This window comes from Prionailurus viverrinus, chromosome C1 (assembly GCF_022837055.1).
Source record: "Prionailurus viverrinus isolate Anna chromosome C1, UM_Priviv_1.0, whole genome shotgun sequence".
In the NCBI taxonomy this organism is placed as follows: domain Eukaryota; kingdom Metazoa; phylum Chordata; class Mammalia; order Carnivora; family Felidae; genus Prionailurus; species Prionailurus viverrinus.
Genome location: NC_062568.1, coordinates 62,491,321 through 62,513,942, shown reverse-complemented (window position 1 = coordinate 62,513,942; position 22,622 = coordinate 62,491,321). Strand labels below are relative to the sequence as shown.

At 36.3% G+C, this 22,622-nt stretch overlaps 1 protein-coding gene across 1 annotated transcript in view; it reads left to right on the top strand.

Annotated features, from left to right (window-relative positions):
* Positions 1-22,160, top strand: part of LOC125172503 (sodium channel protein type 2 subunit alpha-like) — an 87,879-nt gene extending 65,719 nt beyond the window's left edge. The window contains exons 19-27 of the mRNA XM_047870696.1: positions 1,729-1,883; positions 3,477-3,650; positions 8,091-8,213; positions 10,502-10,783; positions 12,059-12,112; positions 15,157-15,294; positions 15,662-15,766; positions 19,090-19,360; positions 20,965-22,160. Of these exons, the coding sequence (XP_047726652.1) occupies positions 1,729-1,883; positions 3,477-3,650; positions 8,091-8,213; positions 10,502-10,783; positions 12,059-12,112; positions 15,157-15,294; positions 15,662-15,766; positions 19,090-19,360; positions 20,965-22,160 (2,498 nt within the window). The remainder of the gene's footprint in view (positions 1-1,728; positions 1,884-3,476; positions 3,651-8,090; positions 8,214-10,501; positions 10,784-12,058; positions 12,113-15,156; positions 15,295-15,661; positions 15,767-19,089; positions 19,361-20,964) is intronic.
* Positions 22,161-22,622: the final 462 nt, after the last annotated feature.

Genomic DNA, 22,622 nt, shown 5'->3' with positions numbered 1-22,622 from the left:
CTTATCCCATTTTCTTCCTTTTTTCTCAGAAATAAGCCAATGTCTCAAATTCGGCATTTATCATTCCCACTAAAATCAGTCTTTTTCTGTTAAACTGGTTTTTTTCATCTCATATTCTCTTTAGAGAAAAAAAAAACAACACCTACATTTAGTTCCATTTACTTTATTACAATGAATATTTTCAGGTCATGTAAATCTGCTTGATCTTTTGAGAAACAGAAATATGAAAAAGATCTTGCCCTCAAAGAAACAACAAATATAATGCTATTTATTTCTTAGTTGAGAGGCTAAATAACAATGTGCATCATTAAATTTTCATGAAACAAAGGCTATGATCTGGCTGGCTGGCATTATAAAGTAGCATCTGATAAATATCTATACAGTAAAATATCTGCTCTTTTCAAGATGAGGTTTCCATTTTTCTATTCATTGATCCAGAGCCCTCTTCCTGGTTAAAACCCTATGTCATGACTCATCTGTCTCCCACGCCCCAGCATCCTGCTGTGTGTGTGCTGTCAGATCCCATCACTCCGCCTTATTTCCTGATTCCTGACCACCATCACCACGCTTACCTTGTTTTTACTTTCTTAGTGTTCAGTTGATTGAATTTAAACTTCTTTCTTCTATCCATTCAGTCCCTTGTATAGGTAGAGATCATTCTACACCCATGTTCTTACCATGTCCATCTTCATAACTCCCAAATAAATCCTTCAATGTTTTACTCATAGACAGCATATAAAATCTAAATTCTCCAACTGACTCATTCAGGTCCCTTTTTTAGATTGACTCCTAACTGTCTCCTTTATGCAACTTCTAGGTCTATTATTAAGTTTTATTGATGCCATTGTTTCTCCATTCTTTTACAGCTCCTGTACCAAACCTGATTCTTACCTATCCCTCAAAGTCTAACCCAAAATTCATTTTGTCTACAAAGCTCAATATCAAAAATTAGTCTGACCGATCAGTTCTCACACTTTATTTAATTTGTGATATTATTTATTTTCTGTGACTATAGAATTTGTGAGCAAAACTCCTGTACTTAAAATGCACACTTTTTGTTAAAGAAAAGCTATGTTTACACATTCTAGTATTGTAATTTGTCCAGTACAATTCCTTGAATGCTGCAGATATTCAATAAATATTTGTTGACAAGCCTTGATAAACTATAACTCAGTATGTTTATATACACAAATTACACAAAGGTGTTTATGGCATTGTTGCTGATGATAGCCAGAATTAAAGCAACATATTCAATAATAGTGCAATAATTTTATGGATTCTGGTTAAGTCTGGTAATCTTATTTAGAGAAGTATTTTGAAAACTTTCACAGTTCTATTTATTTGTAAAAAAAAAAAAGCAAAATGTATATTTTATGCCATGAAATGAACTACTTAGAATTCAAATGTCCATATATAAGTGGAATCACACTCATAAGATGATAAGATGGAAATATCAACTTTCGGTGATTTTATTTTTCCTTCTGTTTTTCTATATGTTTTTATGATGTACTATAACCCATTATAATAATCACATAAACATAAAAAGTATTTTTGAATGAATGATTTAAAAACTATACAGAAGACTTCTGTTTGCATGAGTGGAAGCCATCTTTAAAAAATAGTTATGTACAATGTATCAGGTAATAATTTAGAAGAGGTTCCCACCAACACAAAGGTACATAATCCAAGAGTAATTCTCTTTTCTTCATCTACTTTGACTTATTGTAGACTGTGTACGGAAGTTCAAGTGTTGTCAGATAAGCATAGAAGAAGGCAAAGGAAAACTCTGGTGGAACTTGAGAAAAACTTGCTATAAGATAGTGGAGCACAACTGGTTTGAAACCTTCATTGTCTTCATGATTCTACTCAGCAGTGGGGCACTGGTAGGTGACATATGACCTGAGCCTTTTCCTTTACCTGAAACTCTTCAAAAACCTCTTACAGGTTTTTAAAATCCAGTGCTTGTGAAGTAAGAAACATTGTGCGATATCCCTAGCACAGTGTGAGAGGCTCAGGAAATAGCCATTTTTATTGTTGTGGAATAAGTCTCAGATTGAATCAGGCCAAGTATGGTTTCTTGTAATATTTAAAGAAAGGTACTTCTGACTTTTAGTCATCAGAGGTAGTTCTTATAAAGAGTGATTATGCAGACATGATATGGGATTATCAGGTGAGTATCAAACTGCTTAACATAAACTCCATTTTGCAGGGAACTCACTTGTCTTGTTTGTGCGGATTCACTAGTGCCAATCACAGTGAATGACAAATAGCAGACGAACTTAATTGCTGACTAGTAGCAAAGTGAAAGCATTACAACTTAATTTATATCTGATTTCACTCAATGGAAGGGTCAGTTTGGCCAAGATATTAATTAATATATGAAAATCGTGTGACCTGTTTTCCCATTTGGTGATACAAATGTGGCTGCATTTCGTTTATTTTTTCAGTTAGTCACTACCGTGTTTGGTGAGTGGATTTCATTAGGGGGATTATAGTGTTGTTAAGTGGAGGCCTCTCACCCTGCCTCTGATTTGACTAAGAATCCGGCATCCTGCCATGTACTTGAGCAAAGAGAGCCAGCCCTGCGTTTTTAATGCCAATAAAGAGGGAACTCTGAAGTCTCACCAATAACTAGTGTCTTCGCTGTCTTAGCTCTTGGTTCTCAATCACACCCAGTCAAATCTCCCCAAAGTGCACTAACATGCTGACACAATGGCTGGCTTCTGGGGCGCTTCCAGCTTCAGCTGTAAATTGAGCTCAAAAGATTTTAGGTCCTTGTTTTGAGCCCTGGTCGCAAGCCCAGATCCCCTTTTCTCCAAAAAGGAAAATATTCTTTTGTCCTTAATCCAGACCACCAAGTTATCCTGGTAGTTTTTCCTATAAGGGGATTGAGTTAGATAAGTGGTCTTTTCATTCCAGAACACCCAAAGGCTCCTGAAAATGAGTTCCCCAGCCTTTCCCAAGAGCTCTGCAAAATGACACAGGGATGGGAAGAGGGAGCTTCCCAAATACACACCACACACGTGCCCAGACTGAGCAAGAGAAATAGAGTGGGGAAAGTGATAAACCTCTGTCCCTGTTTCTCCAGGTTGGGTGGGGAGGGGGGGCTCCTTGCCTTACATTCGCATTACTGAGAGAATACATTACAGTGCACTGAACAAAGTGGATCTACTCACACTTGATTTTCTCCCTCCTGCTGTGGAGAGATGGACCTGACAGTCGCAAAATTTTTAAGCTCTTTGAGATACCCTGATACCCTAATTTAAAAATTATTTTAATTCATTGGCTGACTGAAATGTGCAGCCAATAGTCATTGCCTACAGGTAACTATAAAGCAAAATGCCACTATGGGAAATGGGAAGAAGCCTTCCAGACTTAAGCACCTGAGTAGAGGCTTGCAGCATGGTTTTCCTATTAAGACATCAATTAGAGACAGTTTATGACAACGAAATTCATTGGAATTTTTTCACTTACAGGCCTTTGAAGATATATATATCGAGCAGCGAAAAACCATTAAGACCATGTTAGAATATGCTGACAAAGTTTTCACTTATATATTCATCCTGGAAATGCTTCTAAAGTGGGTTGCGTATGGTTTTCAAATGTATTTCACCAATGCCTGGTGCTGGCTAGATTTCCTCATTGTTGATGTGAGTATTCTGCACTTTCTTGTTTCATCCCATTGGCATGATATGATAGTTCTAGCAATGGTGCCCGGCACATAGTAGGCACTCAGTAAAAATTCATGTATATATAAATGATGGTTCCCATTTTCCCAATGAGAATCTACCCCAAAATGGTTTTTTTGCTGATTTAAATTCAGATACTTTCATAGATGAAACAGTCAAATGCTGCCTTACTTTACCTACTGATTTAGTTGCAAATTAATATTTAAATCCCAAGTTACAAAAATATATTAATGTAGAAGTTTTGCTTTCCTCATTCTTACCTTTGACAGAATTACTGTATTTAAATTCCTCACAGTTATCTTTGACGTTAGTATTTTTGTCATCATCAGAGCGTATTGAGAGGTGTTTTTCCCAAGATGGATTACTAATTACAAGGAAACTTGAAAGTCAAAAAAGCAGGAGACACTTCTTGATTTGTGGGATGATTGAAATAGATTGGCTGTGGGCCAATTATTTCAGAGTTGTATTAAACTGCCCTGGTGTTGAAAATAAAGGTGGAGTACCAGACTATAAAAGTCTTTAAAAAAATTGAATAGGAAGTTGCTCTCTGGTTTCCGAGGGGGTATAGATCTCACTTTTTATTCACAAAAGAACAAAAGAAATAAAAATCATTTTCCTTTAGTTCCAGAGACTTACTTCTTAAATGCCTTTTAAATCAGTAGTCTATGCATAATGGGTAAAAAGAAGTTTAAAGGCCTTTTCTCTAGAAAAGACTAGGCAAGTCAGTGGGGACAGGGGACAGGCACATGGGGGAGGTGACAGGATGATGTTCACAGCCAGCAAAGGAGGAGAACTCTGGAATTTGCAGGAAAGCACAATGTGCTAAATAGTGCATTTTGAAGATAATATTCTGTTGATTGTAATTCCTTGGAATTAAAATTTTTTTTTAACGTTTATTGATTTTTGAGAGACAGAGAGAGACAGAGCATGAGTGGGAAAGGGGCAGAGAGAGGGAGACACAGAATCCAAAGCAGGCTCCAGGCTCCGAGCTGTCAGCACAGAGCCCAATGTGGGGCTCGAACTCACAAACTGTGAGATCATGACCTGAGCCAAAGTCGGTCGCTCAACCGACTGAGCCACCCAGGCACCCCTGTAATTCCTTGGAATTTAAAGACATATTTTTAACTTGAAATATTTTGATATATAAAACTTGCATATCATGCCAGTAAAAATAACAAAAAAAGGACCCTTTCATGAAGAAAGTTATTTTTTATAGTTTCAAATGAAAGAAAAATCAACTTTTAATCCAATATAAACTTTCTAATCACAAACAGAAGAAAAAATTATGAGACAAAGAGAGTTCTTTGAATTTAAGGTGGAAAATATCCTTGTTATATATTTTTTCCTAATCTGCCTAAAGCAAATCCACTATTAAATGTAATATATAAAGTCTTCATGCAGAATTACATCAAAAGTTTTCTGGCAATATAGGAAGACAATAAAAAAATACTTAAAATCACATTTGATTGGACAGCACACAATGAAAAAATATACCAAGACTATAACCTTTGATTTGTATAATGGGATTATGGATGATACTTTTCCTTTTCTTTATTTTCTGTATGTGGTTATGATAGATTGGTAAATTTATAATAAAAATATATGCCATTTAATGTGTCTGTGTAATATTAAAGCATTAAATCAATATGACCTGAATATAAAGAAATTCTTAGGAGAAATCCAGTTGTCCTGCAGCTGATGCTCATATTACTGAGCATATCCTGATATTTACCTTCTTAAATTTAAGAAGACTTCTTGGGGCATCTGGGTGGCTCAGTCAGTTAAGCATCTGACTTCGACTCAGGTCATGATGTCACAGTTCCTGAGTTCGAGCCCGCATCGGGCTCTGTGCTGACAACTCAAAGCCTGGAGCTTGGTTCGGATTCTGTGCCTCCCTCTCTCTCTGCCCCTCTGCTGCCCGCCCTCTCTCTCTCTCTCTCAAAAATAAATAAACGTTAAAAAAAAACTTCTTAAGACAATATGTGAAACTCATCAATACCTTGCTTTATATCAAATATATTATTGATCTTCTGTTTTGTTATGAAAGTTACAAATATGAATGTCCTTTTTCTAGCTTCTGGCTTAAAGTCGACTAATGAGGACAGATATATATACAATGAGAAGATGATGTTGGTATTAGAAGTGCTGTTCACTTCACTAAGGAAGGGGGAAAGGCTTTGTGAGGTCAGCACAATGTAAGCTGGAGTTTGAGGAATGCGAGCGTCAGCAGGTATAGATAAGGGGAGGGACGCCAAAGCATTAAAATACTGATGCATACCAAGCAGGGCCTGTTCAAGAAACACATAACACTAGAGGGTAAGAACAGTGCCACAGGGTGAGGACAAATGTATTGTAGTTGGATGATGACGTAAGAAAGGTAAGTTTGAGAAGTGTTTAAAGTATCTGAGATGCCATCCAAAGAGATACGGAAGCCCATAAAGCATTATCTATGGAAAGTAACACAAAAAGCTTGCTCTACTAGAGAGAGAAGTGTGGTGGGGTAGTGCATGATTGAATAGAAAGGGGATAATTTAGAGGCCAAAAGACCAATTAGGAGATTGCTCCAGAAAGATGAGAAAGCCTGAATGTATCTCCTTCTCACATTTCACTACACAAGTCACATAAAATTGGGTAATTTACCATTTCTTTTAATTAGCCAATAAATATTGTCCCTGTTCAGAATTTTTTTCTTATGCCCTACTTTTACCTTTCATTCTTTTTTTTTTTTTTAATTTTTTTTTTCAATGTTTATTTATTTTGGGGACAGAGAGAGACAGAGCATGAACGGGGGAGGGGCAGAGAGAGAGGGAGACACAGAATCGGAAACAGGCTCCAGGCTCTGAGCCATCAGCCCAGAGCCCGACGCGGGGCTCGAACTCACGGACCGCGAGATCATGACCTGGCTGAACTCGGACGCTTAACCAACTGCGCCACCCAGGCGCCCCGACCTTTCATTCTTTAATTTATGTTTATTTCTTTTGGATTCTGTCTTTAGGGAAGATTAAGTAGTCCAGGGCCTCATATTTTATATGCAGAAAATCTTCACAACGAATGACAATTCAGTAACTTTAGTTTTCAATTATCTGTGAAGAGAGGGCTCACAAAGGCTAAAAGTTTAGATTTTAGGAAAAATATGTAAACCACTTAAGATAAATTTTTGTAGCTCAATTTTTGCCAAATTTAGAGGTTTTGTTATTTCACATTTCATGTGCCAAATTACTTTGAATAAGTTTTGTTGGAAAAATTTTCTGTGTATTTCATTTATTTTTCAAAAAAATATTTTTTTTCAAATACCATTTACACTATGCTCTTAAAAGTTATATTATACATCTATTTTTATTTATTGCTTTTGAAATTCAAGTGCCATTTAGAAAAATACTTTTTCTTAGATTACGTAGTTTTAATGAGTTTTCTATGTACTTTCAAAGGAAATCAGACATTTCTGTGCCACCAATAAGAGTTGTTCTTTTCCTTTTTAGTTGAGATTTTAGAACTTCTATCAACTACATTAATTGTCTGTATAAATGACCCAAAAAATATTGTTCTGGCAATTTCTAATTAGCCATACTAAAATCTCAATTTTTTAAGAGGGTTATTTTTATTTTTATTTTTTAAAGTTTATTTATTTATTTTGAGAGAGGGAGCAGGAGGGGCAGAGAGAGAGGGAGAGAGAATCCTGTCAGTGCAGAGCCCGAGATGGGGCTTGAACCCACAAACCACGAGATCATGACCTGAGCTGAGATCAAAAGTCAGATGCTTAACCAAATGAGCCATGCAGGCACCCCCTGAAATCTCAATTTTTCTTTTTTTAGTTAATTATTTTAATTTGATGTAATTAATGGTTTTATGCCCTCGTAATGAAGTTGACACAAAGACAAAGCCACTATTTAGAGGCCTAGATCTTTCTGAGTGTGTTTGTGCTCAGATTCACCAGTGGTTTACGTACTTCACCTGTGTACTTGCACTGTTTTAACCTTCTTCCTTGCGGGTGTGCTAAATAGAATTTTACAGATCTGTAGATGAAGATTGCACTTCTGTGGTATTCTGTTTCTAGCTTTACATTTAATTTAAAAAAACTGTTCTTGTCAAGAATCTTGAAAAGAGAACATGTATAGCTTCTTCTTTCTCGTAAGTTTATGGCAGTGGTTCTCAAAGTATGGCTGACAGACCAGTATCTTTAGCCTTACCTGGGAACTTGAAAAAATGCACATTCTCAGGCCCTACCCCAAATCTGCTGAATCAGACTCTGCCTGCCAGCAATCTGTGTTTTCAGCAAGCCCTCCAGGTGATTTTGATATTCACTAGACGTTGAGAACTACTGGTTTATTGCACAGAGCAAGATTGAACTGGGTAAGCATTTTTGTCTATAAATAAGAAAACTGTGTTGCTTTCTCTGTATAGGTCTCATTGGTTAGCCTGACTGCAAATGCCTTGGGTTACTCAGAACTTGGTGCCATCAAATCCCTCAGAACACTAAGAGCTCTGAGGCCATTGAGAGCCTTATCCCGGTTTGAAGGAATGAGGGTAAGAGCCACTGCTTTAGAAATTGCTGGAATTATAACTGAGAACAGACTGACATTTTCTACCTCAGAAATGACAAATCCATGGAGACTTTATGTCTTATACATCCATACTGATGTAACCAGTTGATCAATGAAACTTGTCAGATGTCCATAAACTTGACACTGTGGGAGACACTCACATAATAGAATGCCTAAGTGATTCCTTCTAATTAGAAACAATTAGACCGCTTCTAAGTAGATTTTTCACTCTGTGGGAAATCTCAATCATGTTGCATAGACTTCAAATGTGAGACAAGATTAGTTATGTTCATTCCATTTGTAAATGTGCAGGAAATTCCACTGACTGTAATTTAAAACCACCAAAGAATTCCTCGTTTCTTCATTGCTCCTATGATGTGTAGTGAGTCTTTTAAAATCTGAATCTGGCCCTTTAGCTTTCAAACACAGGCTGAGGTGGCTGAAAAGTAGGCCAGCTGTGGAAATCTAACAGTCATTTAGAAAGGTGGTACACAGGGACAAGGAAGAATTTGTGTTGCCATTTGTCATCCCCCGGGGCACGTAACCTGAGAACACACACCCTCAGCACGGAGGAAATGATGACGCCCTGTCTCTGTGGATTTAGCTATTCCAAAGGAAACTCTTAGAAAATGACGCTTTTCTGATATTTGGAAATAGTTACTTGGGACTTCCTCTGAATGTTTCAGACATAACCAGAAATGAATGATGTGTGTAAGTGTGCATGCTTGTGTGTTGGTGTGCGCATGGTTGCATAGAAAGGAATGGTTAGCTGTTAAATTATTTTCACTTTATCAATTTAAAATCAGTAGTAGTTTTAATTTAAGAAGGAGAATCAAACTGTCAGTACTAAAATAATTTTTCATATTTTCTATATCAAATTTGCATAGATAGTCCTTCCATACATTTGTCTTGGAAAACATGTGTGTTATTTCTTTGCTCTCCAGTTTTGTGAGTGTCTGTGTGTGTGTATGTGTGCGCGCGCCTGCGTGTGTGTGTTTTAAGTCTTTTAACCAGTATCATCTCCTCACATTTGCGGAGCATTCCTTGTAGTGAACTTAAAAATGAACTGTCAAGTCCACAAGTCCCTCTGACTTATTAGAGAGTTGAAATTCTAGTAGTAACTTAGTACTGTATTAAGTTCTTTTAAAGCTACTTTCATTTAAAAACACATTAAAATATTGTCCTTTACTGACTAGGCTCCAGGTACCAATTTGCAGATGAATTGTGCCTTTTGCCAAGTACTCATTTGATATTGTTGCTGTAAGATACCGTTACTCATATATTTATATGTATGTACGTATGTACTTTTTATACCATAAAGCATTTGAGGAAGGTTAATGCATGTATTTCTCGTATTTTACATGTCTGTTCATCGATAAAGTTTATTTCTGGTGTAGGTTAGGTGCACTTGCACAGAAAAAGATATTTTGCTGAACACTTCCTTGAGGGATAATTTTAAAAAGTGCTGAAAAACGTTTCCTGGAAGTCCTAGTTAATTGAGAAAGCTGCAAGGAACAAAACCATTCAGTGAAGACCTTGGGATCAAATTGCAGTGTTTTATGAGAATTTTCTTCTGAAAGGGATTCCCCAAAGGAGGATCAGAAAAATGAAATAACTTGCCCAAAGGTGCACAGCTAATTTGTGATGTAAACCGGCCCACAGATCTCCTGCCCTCCAAACCCTTTTCTCCCCATCACATGATCAATTTCCATGTTTCGATCTCTGCTCCAAAGTTTGCATGTGTAGGGAGAACCTAGACTACACTGCTTGGGACAGTCCTGGCTTATACTTGCGTTCCCAGAATAATTATTATTAGTGTTCCCTTTTGCCCTGGAAAATGACCCTCACGTGTTGTTCTCTTTTACTTTCAAATTGTGGATAATAAATTTTATGGTTTGCAAATTTTTAGAAATTGTGATATCCACATGGTGACCCTGCTTTTACAGCCAGGTCACTATTTGCACCCCTAATTATTCTCCCCACTTAGAATTAGTTCCATTCTTTGATGAAAATGTGCCATGTGTATGTTCTTACCTCTTGAGAAAGCATTTCTACAATATAAAATTTATTTTATACTATTCTGAACTATTAGTGTAAAGTTTTTTTTTGTTTTGTTTTTTTACTGGAGCTGCTAGATACTGCAGATAGTTTCTGCCCAATATTTAACTTTAAGAACAGATATCTTTTCTTTCATTTGAATGCTGTTCTTTGAATAGTGTTTAAAATGGCTGTTGACTTTTCACTTGTTTTCCCTTCTTGTTTCTGTGCCAGGTTGTTGTCAATGCTCTTTTAGGAGCCATTCCATCCATAATGAATGTACTTCTGGTTTGTCTGATCTTTTGGCTCATATTCAGTATCATGGGAGTGAATCTTTTTGCTGGCAAGTTTTATCATTGTATTAACTACACCACTGGAGAAATGTTTGATGTAAGTGTGGTCAACAACTACAGCGAATGTAAAGCCCTCATAGAGAGCAATCAAACTGCCAGGTGGAAAAATGTGAAAGTAAACTTTGATAATGTAGGACTTGGATATCTTTCTCTGCTTCAAGTAGTAAGTAACCACTTTATTATTCTCTGTGATGTCTTATTTACATGAGTTTGAAACCTCCCCCCTCAATATTTCCAAAAACGTTATTTCTCAAGCCCGTCTGCCTAGATTCTTTCTAATCATTGCTGAACTAACTTTTCTGCACCATGTTGGAAACTGGAAAGCTCTACAAAGTTTACAGTCTTTCAGACTATGCATTAGGTACCCTAGAACCAGTCCCTTGTTACTGACATTGTTATGTAGGTTCCCACTGTTTTACCCCACCCCGACTCTGAGCAAAGTAGAGGCAGTGGCCCTAGGGTGGAGCTGGAAAAGCGTATGTGGGTAAGAGGAGGAATGGTAGATCTCTGTACTCCTTGGCCACCAGACAGTACCAAACCCTCATCAAGTCTTCACCCACTTAACCTTCACCACCACCACAACCAAGCTTCCCCACCTTAACATCTGTCACACCAATTCCCACCTTTCCTGCCTGCTGCTTGAGCTCCTTCAGATAGGGAGATTGCTCTCCTGCAAATAAAAATCTTCCTATCAAGTTCATTATATCTGTTATAAATTCATAGACAATCTATCCAGCTTCTCAACTGACCACTCCCTGAGCTGATCCACCTGCATGATACCCAACACTGTATGAATATTAGGGGGAAGAGCAGATTCTGTGGCTCTAAGGAACTGAAAAAAAATGTATAAGATTTTTGTTTTCAGGTTTGCTATGTCTGCAAAAAAACCACAAATATTTAAAAGAGTGCATTGCAGCTGAATATATTTGCTTTCCGACTAGGAAATTACTTTGTTTTATGGAATAATTGTCTTAAAATAGTATAATCAACAATATGTAGATTTTTGAGAATAAAGCATCATGATTCATGATCGGTGAGAATACCATTTAGAAGAGAATAAGTAGAATGGAAAGCATTACAATCAAGCAACGCAGCATATTTTTCATCTTGTCTGATGCTAGTATCATATACACCAAATTATTTCATCAAATTTTATGTTGTATTCTCATAGGCATATCAGAGTCAAAGGTTGTTGATAATTGCTTTTATGATAGCACATTGTTATAATCTGCCATGGCTTGATTATAGGTTTATAAAAGAACATAAATTTGAAGTATTTTCTATGATATTACAAACTTTGACCAGAGTTTAAATACTAACCCCAAACTATTTTGTATACCTGTTTTTGAATGAATCTTGGTCAATCCGATACTTAACTTTCTTTTCTAAAATTATAATTTGTGGGGGAGAAAAACTAAGTGGTCTGACTTTTTTACAGGCCACATTTAAGGGATGGATGGATATCATGTATGCAGCTGTTGATTCACGAAACGTAAGTCTGTTTAAAGGAAAAATTGTTTAATTTGATCCAGTGAATATTTCCACAGTGTTGTAATTTACTGGTAAATAAAACAATGAGTCAATTTATAGAAAACATCTATTTTACAAAAATAAAATATTCAACCTTGCATTATTTCTTCCAAAATTTGATTTGAATGTTTTTCTCTACTCGCTGTAAATCTTTTAACACGTCTTTTCTATATCTAGCATGACACCCAGCACTTAAAAACTTGTTGATTTTGCACACTGAGACAATTTATTTTTGACTCCGATAGTTCTGGCCATTTGTGCATTAGAAGCTCTTAACAAAGAACGCACTTCCTTTGTCTGTCACAGATTTCCTCCATCTTTTTATCTTCCTTGTAATAGAAGAATCTAATGGTGGAAAAACAAAACAAACAAAACTTTAGTGTTTCTCTCTGGGATGTGAGATTTTTGTGGTAGAAGGCAGGGGCCTTCACAATCTACTTTACACACCTCAACACTTTTGAAATTTTGTGTACACTTTTCATTAATTTTGTACTGTTTAACAAGGAGAAAGGAAATCACATTTTGGAACAAAAGAGATTGCCTTCTGGTATATTGCCGGAGCATAGCAATTAAACTCAAAATGTTACTTCCCTAGCACCAATAACCAGGTGGTAACTGAGAAAGAACTCCTGTGGGGTTTTTTTCACCTTATTAAAAAAAGAGAGAGAGAGAGAGCACAAGAACTAAAAGCACAGCATTGTATCTCTGTTTCAAGAATCCCAGTTATGTGCTCTTTTGAATAATAATAATAATAATAATAATAATAATAATAATAAATTATGTATTACTACTCCCTCAGCTAAGGGCTTTCTTATACTATCACATTGAATCTTAAGTAACAATGTTATTGTGTGGTTGACATTAACTTCATTTCACTACTGAAGCAAAGAGGCTCAATGCATTAAGCGGTTGTATATGTTTTTGAACTCTGACCACAAGCATGAGCTCATAACCACTTTCTTCTACAGTAGTTTCCTACTTGGTTTGATTAATTCATTTAAAGTTCTCTCCACCTTCCTTATCAACAGGTTGATATGCAACTTACTTTCAGTTTCTTCCTTAGTAACTTAGAAGACAGTGTCTGCTACATAACTCCTCAGCATTTAAGCATGTTACAAATGATGAAATCCAAGTGGACATCAAAATTGCCTGCTCTTATTCTCAGTAGTCATCAGAGAAATGCAAATTGAACCCAAAATGTGACATTGTTGCCTAATTGGCAATATTAAAAATTATGACAGTACCAAGTATTGTCAAGAATAAAGAACAATAAGAACTTTTAATGCTACCGGGAAAAAATAGATAAATATTTATTTTAAAAAGTTGAGCATTATCACATTATTTAATAAAATTCAAGGTATTCTTTAACCTTGCCATTTCATTTTTAGCAATATATCCTACACTTTTGTGCATGCATAGCAGAATCTATGTACAAGAATGAACATAACTTTTTGGACTAGCAAAAACTGGTAACAACTCAAAAGTAGTAGAAATGGATAAATAATTGAATATTATACAGTGATGAAATGATATACAAATACAGCATATGCAACACCATGGATGAATCTTAAAAATATAACAAAGTTGGGGTACCTGACTGGCCCCGTCGGTAGAGTATGTAACTCTTGACCTCAGGTCATGAGTTCAAGCCCTATGTTGGATGTAGAGATAACTTAAAAATAAAATTTTTAAAAATATATATGTAAAACAGAGTTATGCAAATGTGTCCACTAGACAAAATGTAGACAATACTAATCTTACTGTTCAAGAATGCTCACTTAGATGTTAACTCTAAGAAAAAGCATGGAAATAATTACCATAAAAGGATAACGATTGCCTTTAGTAGGGATTATAGAGTTTATATTTGGGAAGGATATACCAAGGGTTTCTGAATTCTTGACGATGTCCTGCACTGTGACATTCACTTTGTAACAATTTATTACTACATTTTACCCTTATATGCTGTGCACTTTTCTGTATATATAGTATTTAATTTAAAAACATTTAAATGTATCATTTTCTATCACTGTTTGCTATCTACACAAGAAATGAAATAAAAGTCTCATCAAAGAATATGTACTTTTACAATACTTCTAATATTTTCCATTTTACTCTATTTTATTAGAAAAATATATCAAGTGGGCCGTTACCCTCTACATTGCTTTCATGACACAATGATACATTACCTGTATCCATTACCACCTGGGACTGGTTAACTGAGTTGGTTAGACCAATATCCTGTGTGACCTGAGCTATAGATTATAGTCAATGCTCAAGCCAACTGTCACTCTTTTTTTTTTTTTTTGACCAAAAGTGTGCTGGACAAGAGAGGGTATCATTGTTACAGAAAGTGTGCCTATGGCTTACTGAGTAGGATGAATCTATACACTACTTTTCAAGAAGGAATGATCCAACAGATGAACCCATATCCACACATACAATAATAACTCTAGCCTATGAAGAGAAATGTGTAATAGAAATCAAACCTTTACACTCAGTTATTACTACTGGCCAGGCACTGGTTTTTTAAGCCCTTTTCATACATTAATATATTTAACATTTTCAACTACCCTGTGAGGTTAAGATTCTATTATTTCCATTTTACAGATGAAAAAACTGAATTAGAGAGAATAAATCTTAAAGGTTTTAACACAAAATAGTGTGACTCAAACATCTCTTTTGCAGGAAGAGCAAATCCTCACTCTGCATGCCCTACTGGGGGGCTTTGGGGAAAGTGCATTCATAATCTGGAAACTTACTGGGTGAAATGAATTTTAATTATCTAGACTTTTCTATGAGTTGTTTTACTTTGTCAAATCAGTGAACAGTCTTGTAGGACTCTTCAATAAGCATGTTAGATTTGGTGTTTCTTAAAATCTCTTTAATGTTTGACCTTTTTTTCATTCCCAGCAATTGAGACATGCTTTGAGAATTGAAAATTTGCTGATGTCCCTTTTATAAAACAAGTAGTGGTTCTAATAGTTATCATTCCTTAATATTTTGTAGGTAGAATTACAACCCAAGTATGAAGACAATCTGTACATGTACCTTTATTTTGTCATCTTTATTATTTTTGGTTCGTTCTTTACCCTGAATCTTTTCATTGGTGTCATCATAGATAACTTCAACCAACAGAAAAAGAAGATAAGTATACTAAAACTTCCTCTTTATTCTAAAATGTGAACTGAACCTGTCACACTAGTTCTTTTAGGGTCTAAAATGTAATCAGCAAAAAAGAAGAAATATAAAATTCTGAAATTATCTTGAGATATTTAATCAATTGTGAGTTTTTAAGTAATTGCTAATTCAGATAGCATGTATTGATATTTTCAGTATAGAAATATGACTGATTAATACAGAATACTTTAAAGATTGAATATATGCGTCTCTGTAAATGCGGATATTGGCAACATTAGACTAGCAAGTGGAAGCGATTTCACACAATTTCTGAGGTAGATTTTATAACTAGCAAAGAACATGATTGTAACAAGTTTTGCTTTCATTTCTTTACTTTGGAGGTCAAGACATTTTTATGACAGAAGAGCAGAAGAAATACTACAATGCAATGAAAAAACTGGGTTCAAAGAAACCACAAAAACCCATCCCTCGGCCTGCTGTAAGAATAACATACTTTCATTCCCAGCAAGATCTATGTTATTTACAATGTACACAGCCCAAATTGCTAGATACTAGTACTTTTATGAATTTACAAAACAAAATTTCTCTTAGCAATGTGACTAGCAGCTAGCCTAAATAGCCTAAGTATATGTGTAATAGTCTAAGTGTATATATATTATATATAATATAACGCACAAATTACGTATTATATATAAACATATAAAATATATGTAAATAAAAAGTTTCAGACTTACATGCCAATAGTATTACATAGAATTGATGTCACTGAGGAGTGTCTAATAATGTAGAGAAGAAAACATATCCATATATACACTGTGTGGAAATACTGAGAGTTCACAGAGCGTGGTGGGGATGAATTGGAATAATCGGTACATCTCAGATTTGCCACATTTTCTGTCCAAGTCTGCAGATTGATTGGAATCATTATGAAACAAGTCACAAGTTTTGTTTTTCCTGGTTTTAAAAATATTTCATATTTCCCCTACCATCTTGCTTCTAAATCTGATGACATCATTCTGAATTTTTATGGCTCTTCCAATTGTATATTATATGCCAGTAGCTGCTTGGTTGCTACAGGGAATTACTGTCTGGAAGAAAAGAGCCCTTTAACAGAAGGGCAGTGCATGTGTGAAGGCCTTGAAGTAGGAAGGCCAGTGAGGCTGGGATGTAGAGAGTGGGGGCTTATTGGAATGTGTTGAGAAAGAAGTTAGGGTACACAGACTTTTCTGAGCTTTGTATGTTATGTTCAAAAGTTGCCTTTATCTTTAGAGCAACTGGAAGAGATTGAAGGGGACCTGGTCATTTTCAGTTTTGTGAAGATAACTCAACCAGTATTGGCAGGGGCAATGTGTATGCTTATTAGATTTGTTTTGGAGCTGACAGATAGATGATGATAGGGTATGATAGGTAGCGATGATAGGTAGCCTGAACCAGAGTCATGTGGAGATGAATTAAAGTGGATGGATTTGTGAGCTGTCACTAGAGTACAATTACAAAGTTTGTCTATTAATTGAATATGGGAAGCAAAGAAGAACCCAACAAAGAGAACTTATGAGTTTCTACCATACACACTGAATGACTAGCGTCATGCAAGGTATGAAGAAGGGACATGCATGGAGAAAAAAAAAAAATCAGAGATGCTAGCTTGCAGAATCTGGCAGTCAAAAAAAGACAGGAATAAGAATGAGTATTTAGAAGTAGCAAAATAATGTTTCTTAAGACTGAGAGGTAGGTTTTTGAAACAAAACAGGAGTTCTGGAGAAGAAGAGTGTGAAGAGAGGGAATATAGAATAAAGTCACATATTTTAGAGGGATGAGTCCTCTAGCAAATATGGAATCATATATAAAAAGATATATGTGAAAAGTCAAGATAATATGAAATGCAAAAGGAAGTAGAAGAGTTTCTTGACACTGATTTTGATGCTCCCAAAAAAGAATAGAGACCAAAATAATAGGATATTTCTGAGAAGTTTGGAACTATCCTGGAGCAAGTGAGGGAGAAAGGATTCCTAGTCATCGTCAAGGGCCAAGATGAAGTGAGAGAACGTAAATCTTTGGCAAACAAAGCTGCCAGGGTTACATAGCTTCCCGCAGCATACACTACATCCTGGGATTTAAGTTGGAGACCACAATTAGGGACTGAGGATTGCATTTATTCGTTGAAGTGACCCATTGGAAAACTACATGGGCAGGAAAACTAAGCTTTTTGTTGATAAAACCTTCTAATTTTAAGCAGTTGTGAACCTCCTACACTGTAGGTGTTAAGTCTATGAGAAAAAATGACACTGCTCCAAAGCCTCCAGACAACTAGGAGAAATAACTAAAACAAATAAATAAGAGCAAACCATATGCAATACAGTGTCATCAATTTTATGACAAATGTAAACATAAAGTTTTCTGAGGACACGGAGTGCTTAAAACTTAAAACTGAATTCAAAGTCACCAGAGAAGGGGTGAAGGAAGTCTCTTTTAGTACAAGGAGATAAGATAAAATGATACGGTAGAATCTGCAAATTTTATTCAGAGGGATAGGAAATATCAGAAGGGTAGAAATAAGAGAAACATAACCAGACTTGGAAAGGTAAGCTACAGCAAATAAGAACTAAGAAGGAAGGTTTGGAACTGGAATTAGACACATTTATTAAGTTGAAGAAGGCTTTGGAAGGACAGACTCACCTGAAGCAATAGAAGTCCAGTCCAGTAAGCCAGATACCTATTCAGAGAAAAGAGAAAAATACTACAAACAGGAGGTTGATGTCCAAGAATTTGCATAAGGAGTAATGGATGTCTCTCAACAGAGAGGGAGAACACTAGTACAGAGAATCCAGATGGATAGACATGTCAGAATCTGGGAAAGCTATGAAGTGTATAGGTAACAGATCATCCGTGGTTCTAGTTAAGAAAGTACAGGACAGCTTAGTGGAAGTTAGGTCAAGGCTTGAGCCCCAAAAATCTTGAAATACTAAGCAGAAGTAGGCAAAATGGTATAAAACAGGTCCAAACAAGTAGAACTGGTAAGGTGAGTTTCATAAACAAGACATAAAGCCATTCAGTGCTTGGAAATAAGTTCCAAACTGAATAGGGCAAAGGTTGAACATCTGATTGTGGACTATAACTTTTATAAAGATTGTTTTATTCTTTCAGAAGAGTTACCCCATATAATTTCACCCGGCTTTTCCTTATTTTAAAATCTGGCATAACCATAGATCAGTAATGAAAGCTAAGAAATTAATCTTGGTACAATACCATTTAAATAAAATACAGAACTTAATTACATATCACCAGGAGTTCTAAATATGTCCTTTTTCTTGAACTATAATTTTTTTAAAACATCTTCCCAGCTGAACCTTAAGGTACTCTGGCTTTGGGGAAAGACAATAAAAGCAGAAACTAGAAAAAAATAAACATGAGAGAAAAATCTGGAGAGCTGTTTATTAGTACTTCAAAGTTTACTTTGATACCCCGTGCCAATACATGGGATAACAAAGATTTGTTATAGTGGCAAATATTGGCTGGCTATCCATCATATACATGGTGATGTTATGGTTACTGAGAACACAGTAAGTGGTTCTTAACTTAAAGTCAGTTTACAAAATCTGGTATCATGAGCAGTATAAGTAAAATGAATATATTTGGAAAAAGTTGTATATTCCAGTATACAAAATGTTCTTCCAAGTATTAAGTAAGCATGATATGTTTTTATAGAAGCTACATTTTCATATTGCTATGTTAAAACCAGATATGTTGAATTTGATTTTTTTTTTATGTTCCTAAGTGAATTTTACATACTCTTTGTTCCAGAACAAATTCCAAGGAATGGTCTTTGATTTTGTAACCAAACAAGTCTTTGATATCAGCATCATGATTCTCATCTGCCTCAACATGGTCACCATGATGGTGGAAACTGATGACCAGAGTCAGGAGATGACAAACATTCTGTACTGGATTAATCTGGTGTTTATTGTTTTGTTCACTGGAGAGTGTGTGCTGAAACTAATCTCTCTTCGTTACTACTATTTCACCATCGGATGGAATATTTTTGATTTTGTGGTGGTCATTCTCTCTATCGTAGGTAAGAAGAGGTACTTTTACTCAATTAAGGAAGTTAGTAGTAAAAATTTGTTTTAAAATTTTGAAAATGTTTCTCACTAATCTTTCTCATTTATCCCCCCAAAATCTTGAATAAAAGTCTAACGTCCATTCTTCAGTTTGTCATTTCTCTTGTTGCATGCTGTGCATGAACTGATATGTAAAAAAAAGATTTTATATTTTGCAGCTTTCATTTATCATCTTGTCTCATTTCACAAGATGATAACAGGAACTTGGCATAACAATCCTGTACTCAATCACACTCCGTTGATATAGACAAGTATTGCTTTGAATCAATAATTCACACACACATACACACAAAAATTATTAGAAGTAGTCAAATAGTCCATAGATAGGATATTGATAATTGGAATAGTTTGTATGTGTGTTTATATATATTCACACATATATAAGCTTCATCTTACCTCTGGGTTCAGATATTTTCTATGCTTTATAATATTCTTTTTCCAGAAGTAGACATTTTGTTCAAAAATCCAAAACAGCTTCATTGTCATCAATACACATTGAGTAGTGAAGTATAGGGCATTAAATGATGTGCTGGCAGTAAATATAAGAGATTTCAGACAAGGTTCTGCCTCTTAGAGAAGAGAAAACATACATAGAGGGAAAAATTAGTATTCCACCATTTACACTGCTTTCTCTGACAGACTAGAACACCAAAACAATTCTCCATCCTGTGTGATCATCACAACAGTGCCATGAGGGGGTCATTTAGCGATTAAGGGACAAGACTCAGGGATCATGCAGACCTGGCCTGGAGCTCGCCTATTTCCACTAATTACTGGCTCTGTGACCTACAACAAGTTACCTCTCCAATCCCTGACTTTCCAGAAAATTTTTCAAGTGTTATTGGGAGAATTAAATGAGATGATATAAATTGATGCATTTAGTATCATGCCTAGAACAAAGAAGAGCCCCAGTAAGTGATAAGTTTACCAACAACAACAAAAGTAGATAGAAACTATCACCATCTAGTCATGTGTAAAAAAAGAGAGAGAGACAGAGACAGAGACAGAGAGAGAGGATTCAGTGCCAAGTATGTCTGCTGCAAAGTCTGGATTCTCTCCTGTCCATCATTCTGCCACCTTCCAAATAAAATGGATCACAGCCATCTCAGGATAAGATCTCTCATTCCTGATCCAAAATCACAAGCCTTGTCCATTAGTTCTTATGCCAATACCAGAACTAGAATTTTAGAACTATAAATCCACTTCTTTGTTTGGTTGCCATATGCTCTGTAACATCTTTAGGTCTTCAGTGGTTGAATCTTTCTTTTGATAGATGCTTCTCTTGAACTAGGAAAAATGACCATTGATACCTTCAGAATCAATACCTTGTATGAGTGCCTTCAGAGGGATTAATGTTATAACACCAAACTTACCAGTTTCATTTTGCTAAATAATGCAGAATGTGCATGTGTCTATATATGTGTGTGCGTGTGTATGTATATATCTAATTCTCATGCCCACATTTTGTAAAACTAGTGATTATCCAATTCATGTAAGTTTTCATTCACTGCTATTAAATATAACACTATTTTTGTTATTGTTTCTTGATTTTCCACAGGTATGTTTCTGGCCGAGCTGATAGAAAAATACTTCGTGTCCCCTACCCTGTTCCGAGTGATCCGTCTCGCCAGGATTGGTCGAATCTTGCGTCTGATCAAAGGGGCGAAGGGGATCCGCACGCTGCTCTTTGCTCTGATGATGTCCCTTCCCGCCTTGTTTAACATCGGCCTCCTGCTCTTCCTGGTCATGTTCATCTACGCCATCTTTGGAATGTCCAACTTTGCGTATGTTAAGAGGGAAGTTGGAATTGATGACATGTTCAACTTCGAGACCTTCGGCAACAGCATGATCTGCCTGTTCCAAATTACCACCTCTGCTGGTTGGGATGGATTGCTAGCACCCATTCTTAATAGTGGACCTCCAGATTGTGACCCTGAAAAAGATCACCCTGGAAGCTCTGTTAAGGGAGACTGCGGGAACCCATCTGTGGGGATTTTCTTTTTTGTCAGTTACATCATCATATCGTTTCTAGTTGTGGTGAACATGTACATCGCTGTCATCCTGGAGAACTTCAGTGTCGCTACTGAGGAAAGTGCAGAGCCCCTGAGTGAGGATGACTTTGAGATGTTCTATGAGGTTTGGGAGAAGTTCGATCCTGATGCCACCCAGTTTATAGAGTTCTCCAAGCTCTCTGATTTTGCAGCTGCCCTAGATCCTCCTCTCCTCATAGCAAAACCAAACAAAGTCCAGCTCATTGCCATGGACCTGCCCATGGTCAGTGGCGACCGGATCCACTGCCTCGACATTTTATTTGCCTTCACAAAGCGTGTTTTGGGTGAGAGTGGAGAGATGGATGCCCTTCGAATACAGATGGAGGAGCGGTTCATGGCATCGAACCCCTCCAAAGTCTCCTACGAACCCATCACGACCACTCTGAAACGCAAGCAAGAGGAGGTGTCTGCTGTTGTTATCCAGAGGGCTTATAGACGCTACCTCTTGAAGCAAAAAGTGAAAAAGGTTTCGTGTATCTATAAGAAAGACAAAGGCAAAGAAGGCGAGGGAACACCTATCAAAGACGATATCCTCATTGATAAACTAAATGAGAATTCGACTCCAGAGAAAACCGACGTGACACCCTCCACCACTTCTCCACCCTCGTATGACAGTGTCACCAAACCGGAAAAAGAAAAATTTGAAAAAGACAAATCAGAAAAGGAAGACAAAGGGAAAGATATCAGGGAAACTAAAAAGTAAAAGGAACAAAGAATATTTCATTTTGTGATCAATTGTTTACAGCCTGTGATGGTGATGGATTAGTGTCAACAGGACTCCCACAGGAGGTCTATGCCAAACTGACTGTTTTTACAAATGTATACTTAAGGTCAGTGCCTATAACAAGACAGAGACCTCTGGTCAGCAAACTGGGACTCAATAAACCAGAAAAACAGCATCGACAGGAGGTTTCTGTTTTCACAACCAGCTGACACTGCTGATGAGCAGAGATGTAATGGCTACTCAGACTATAGGAACCACTTTAAAGGGGGGAGGGAAGTTAAATTTTTATGTAAATTCAACACGTGACACTTGATGATAGTAATTGTCACCACTGTTTATGATTTAACTGCCACACCTGCCATATTTTTACAAAATGTATGCTGTGAACTTATCACCTGTTGTTTTTTTTTTTTAATTCACAGGTTGTTTACTATTATATGT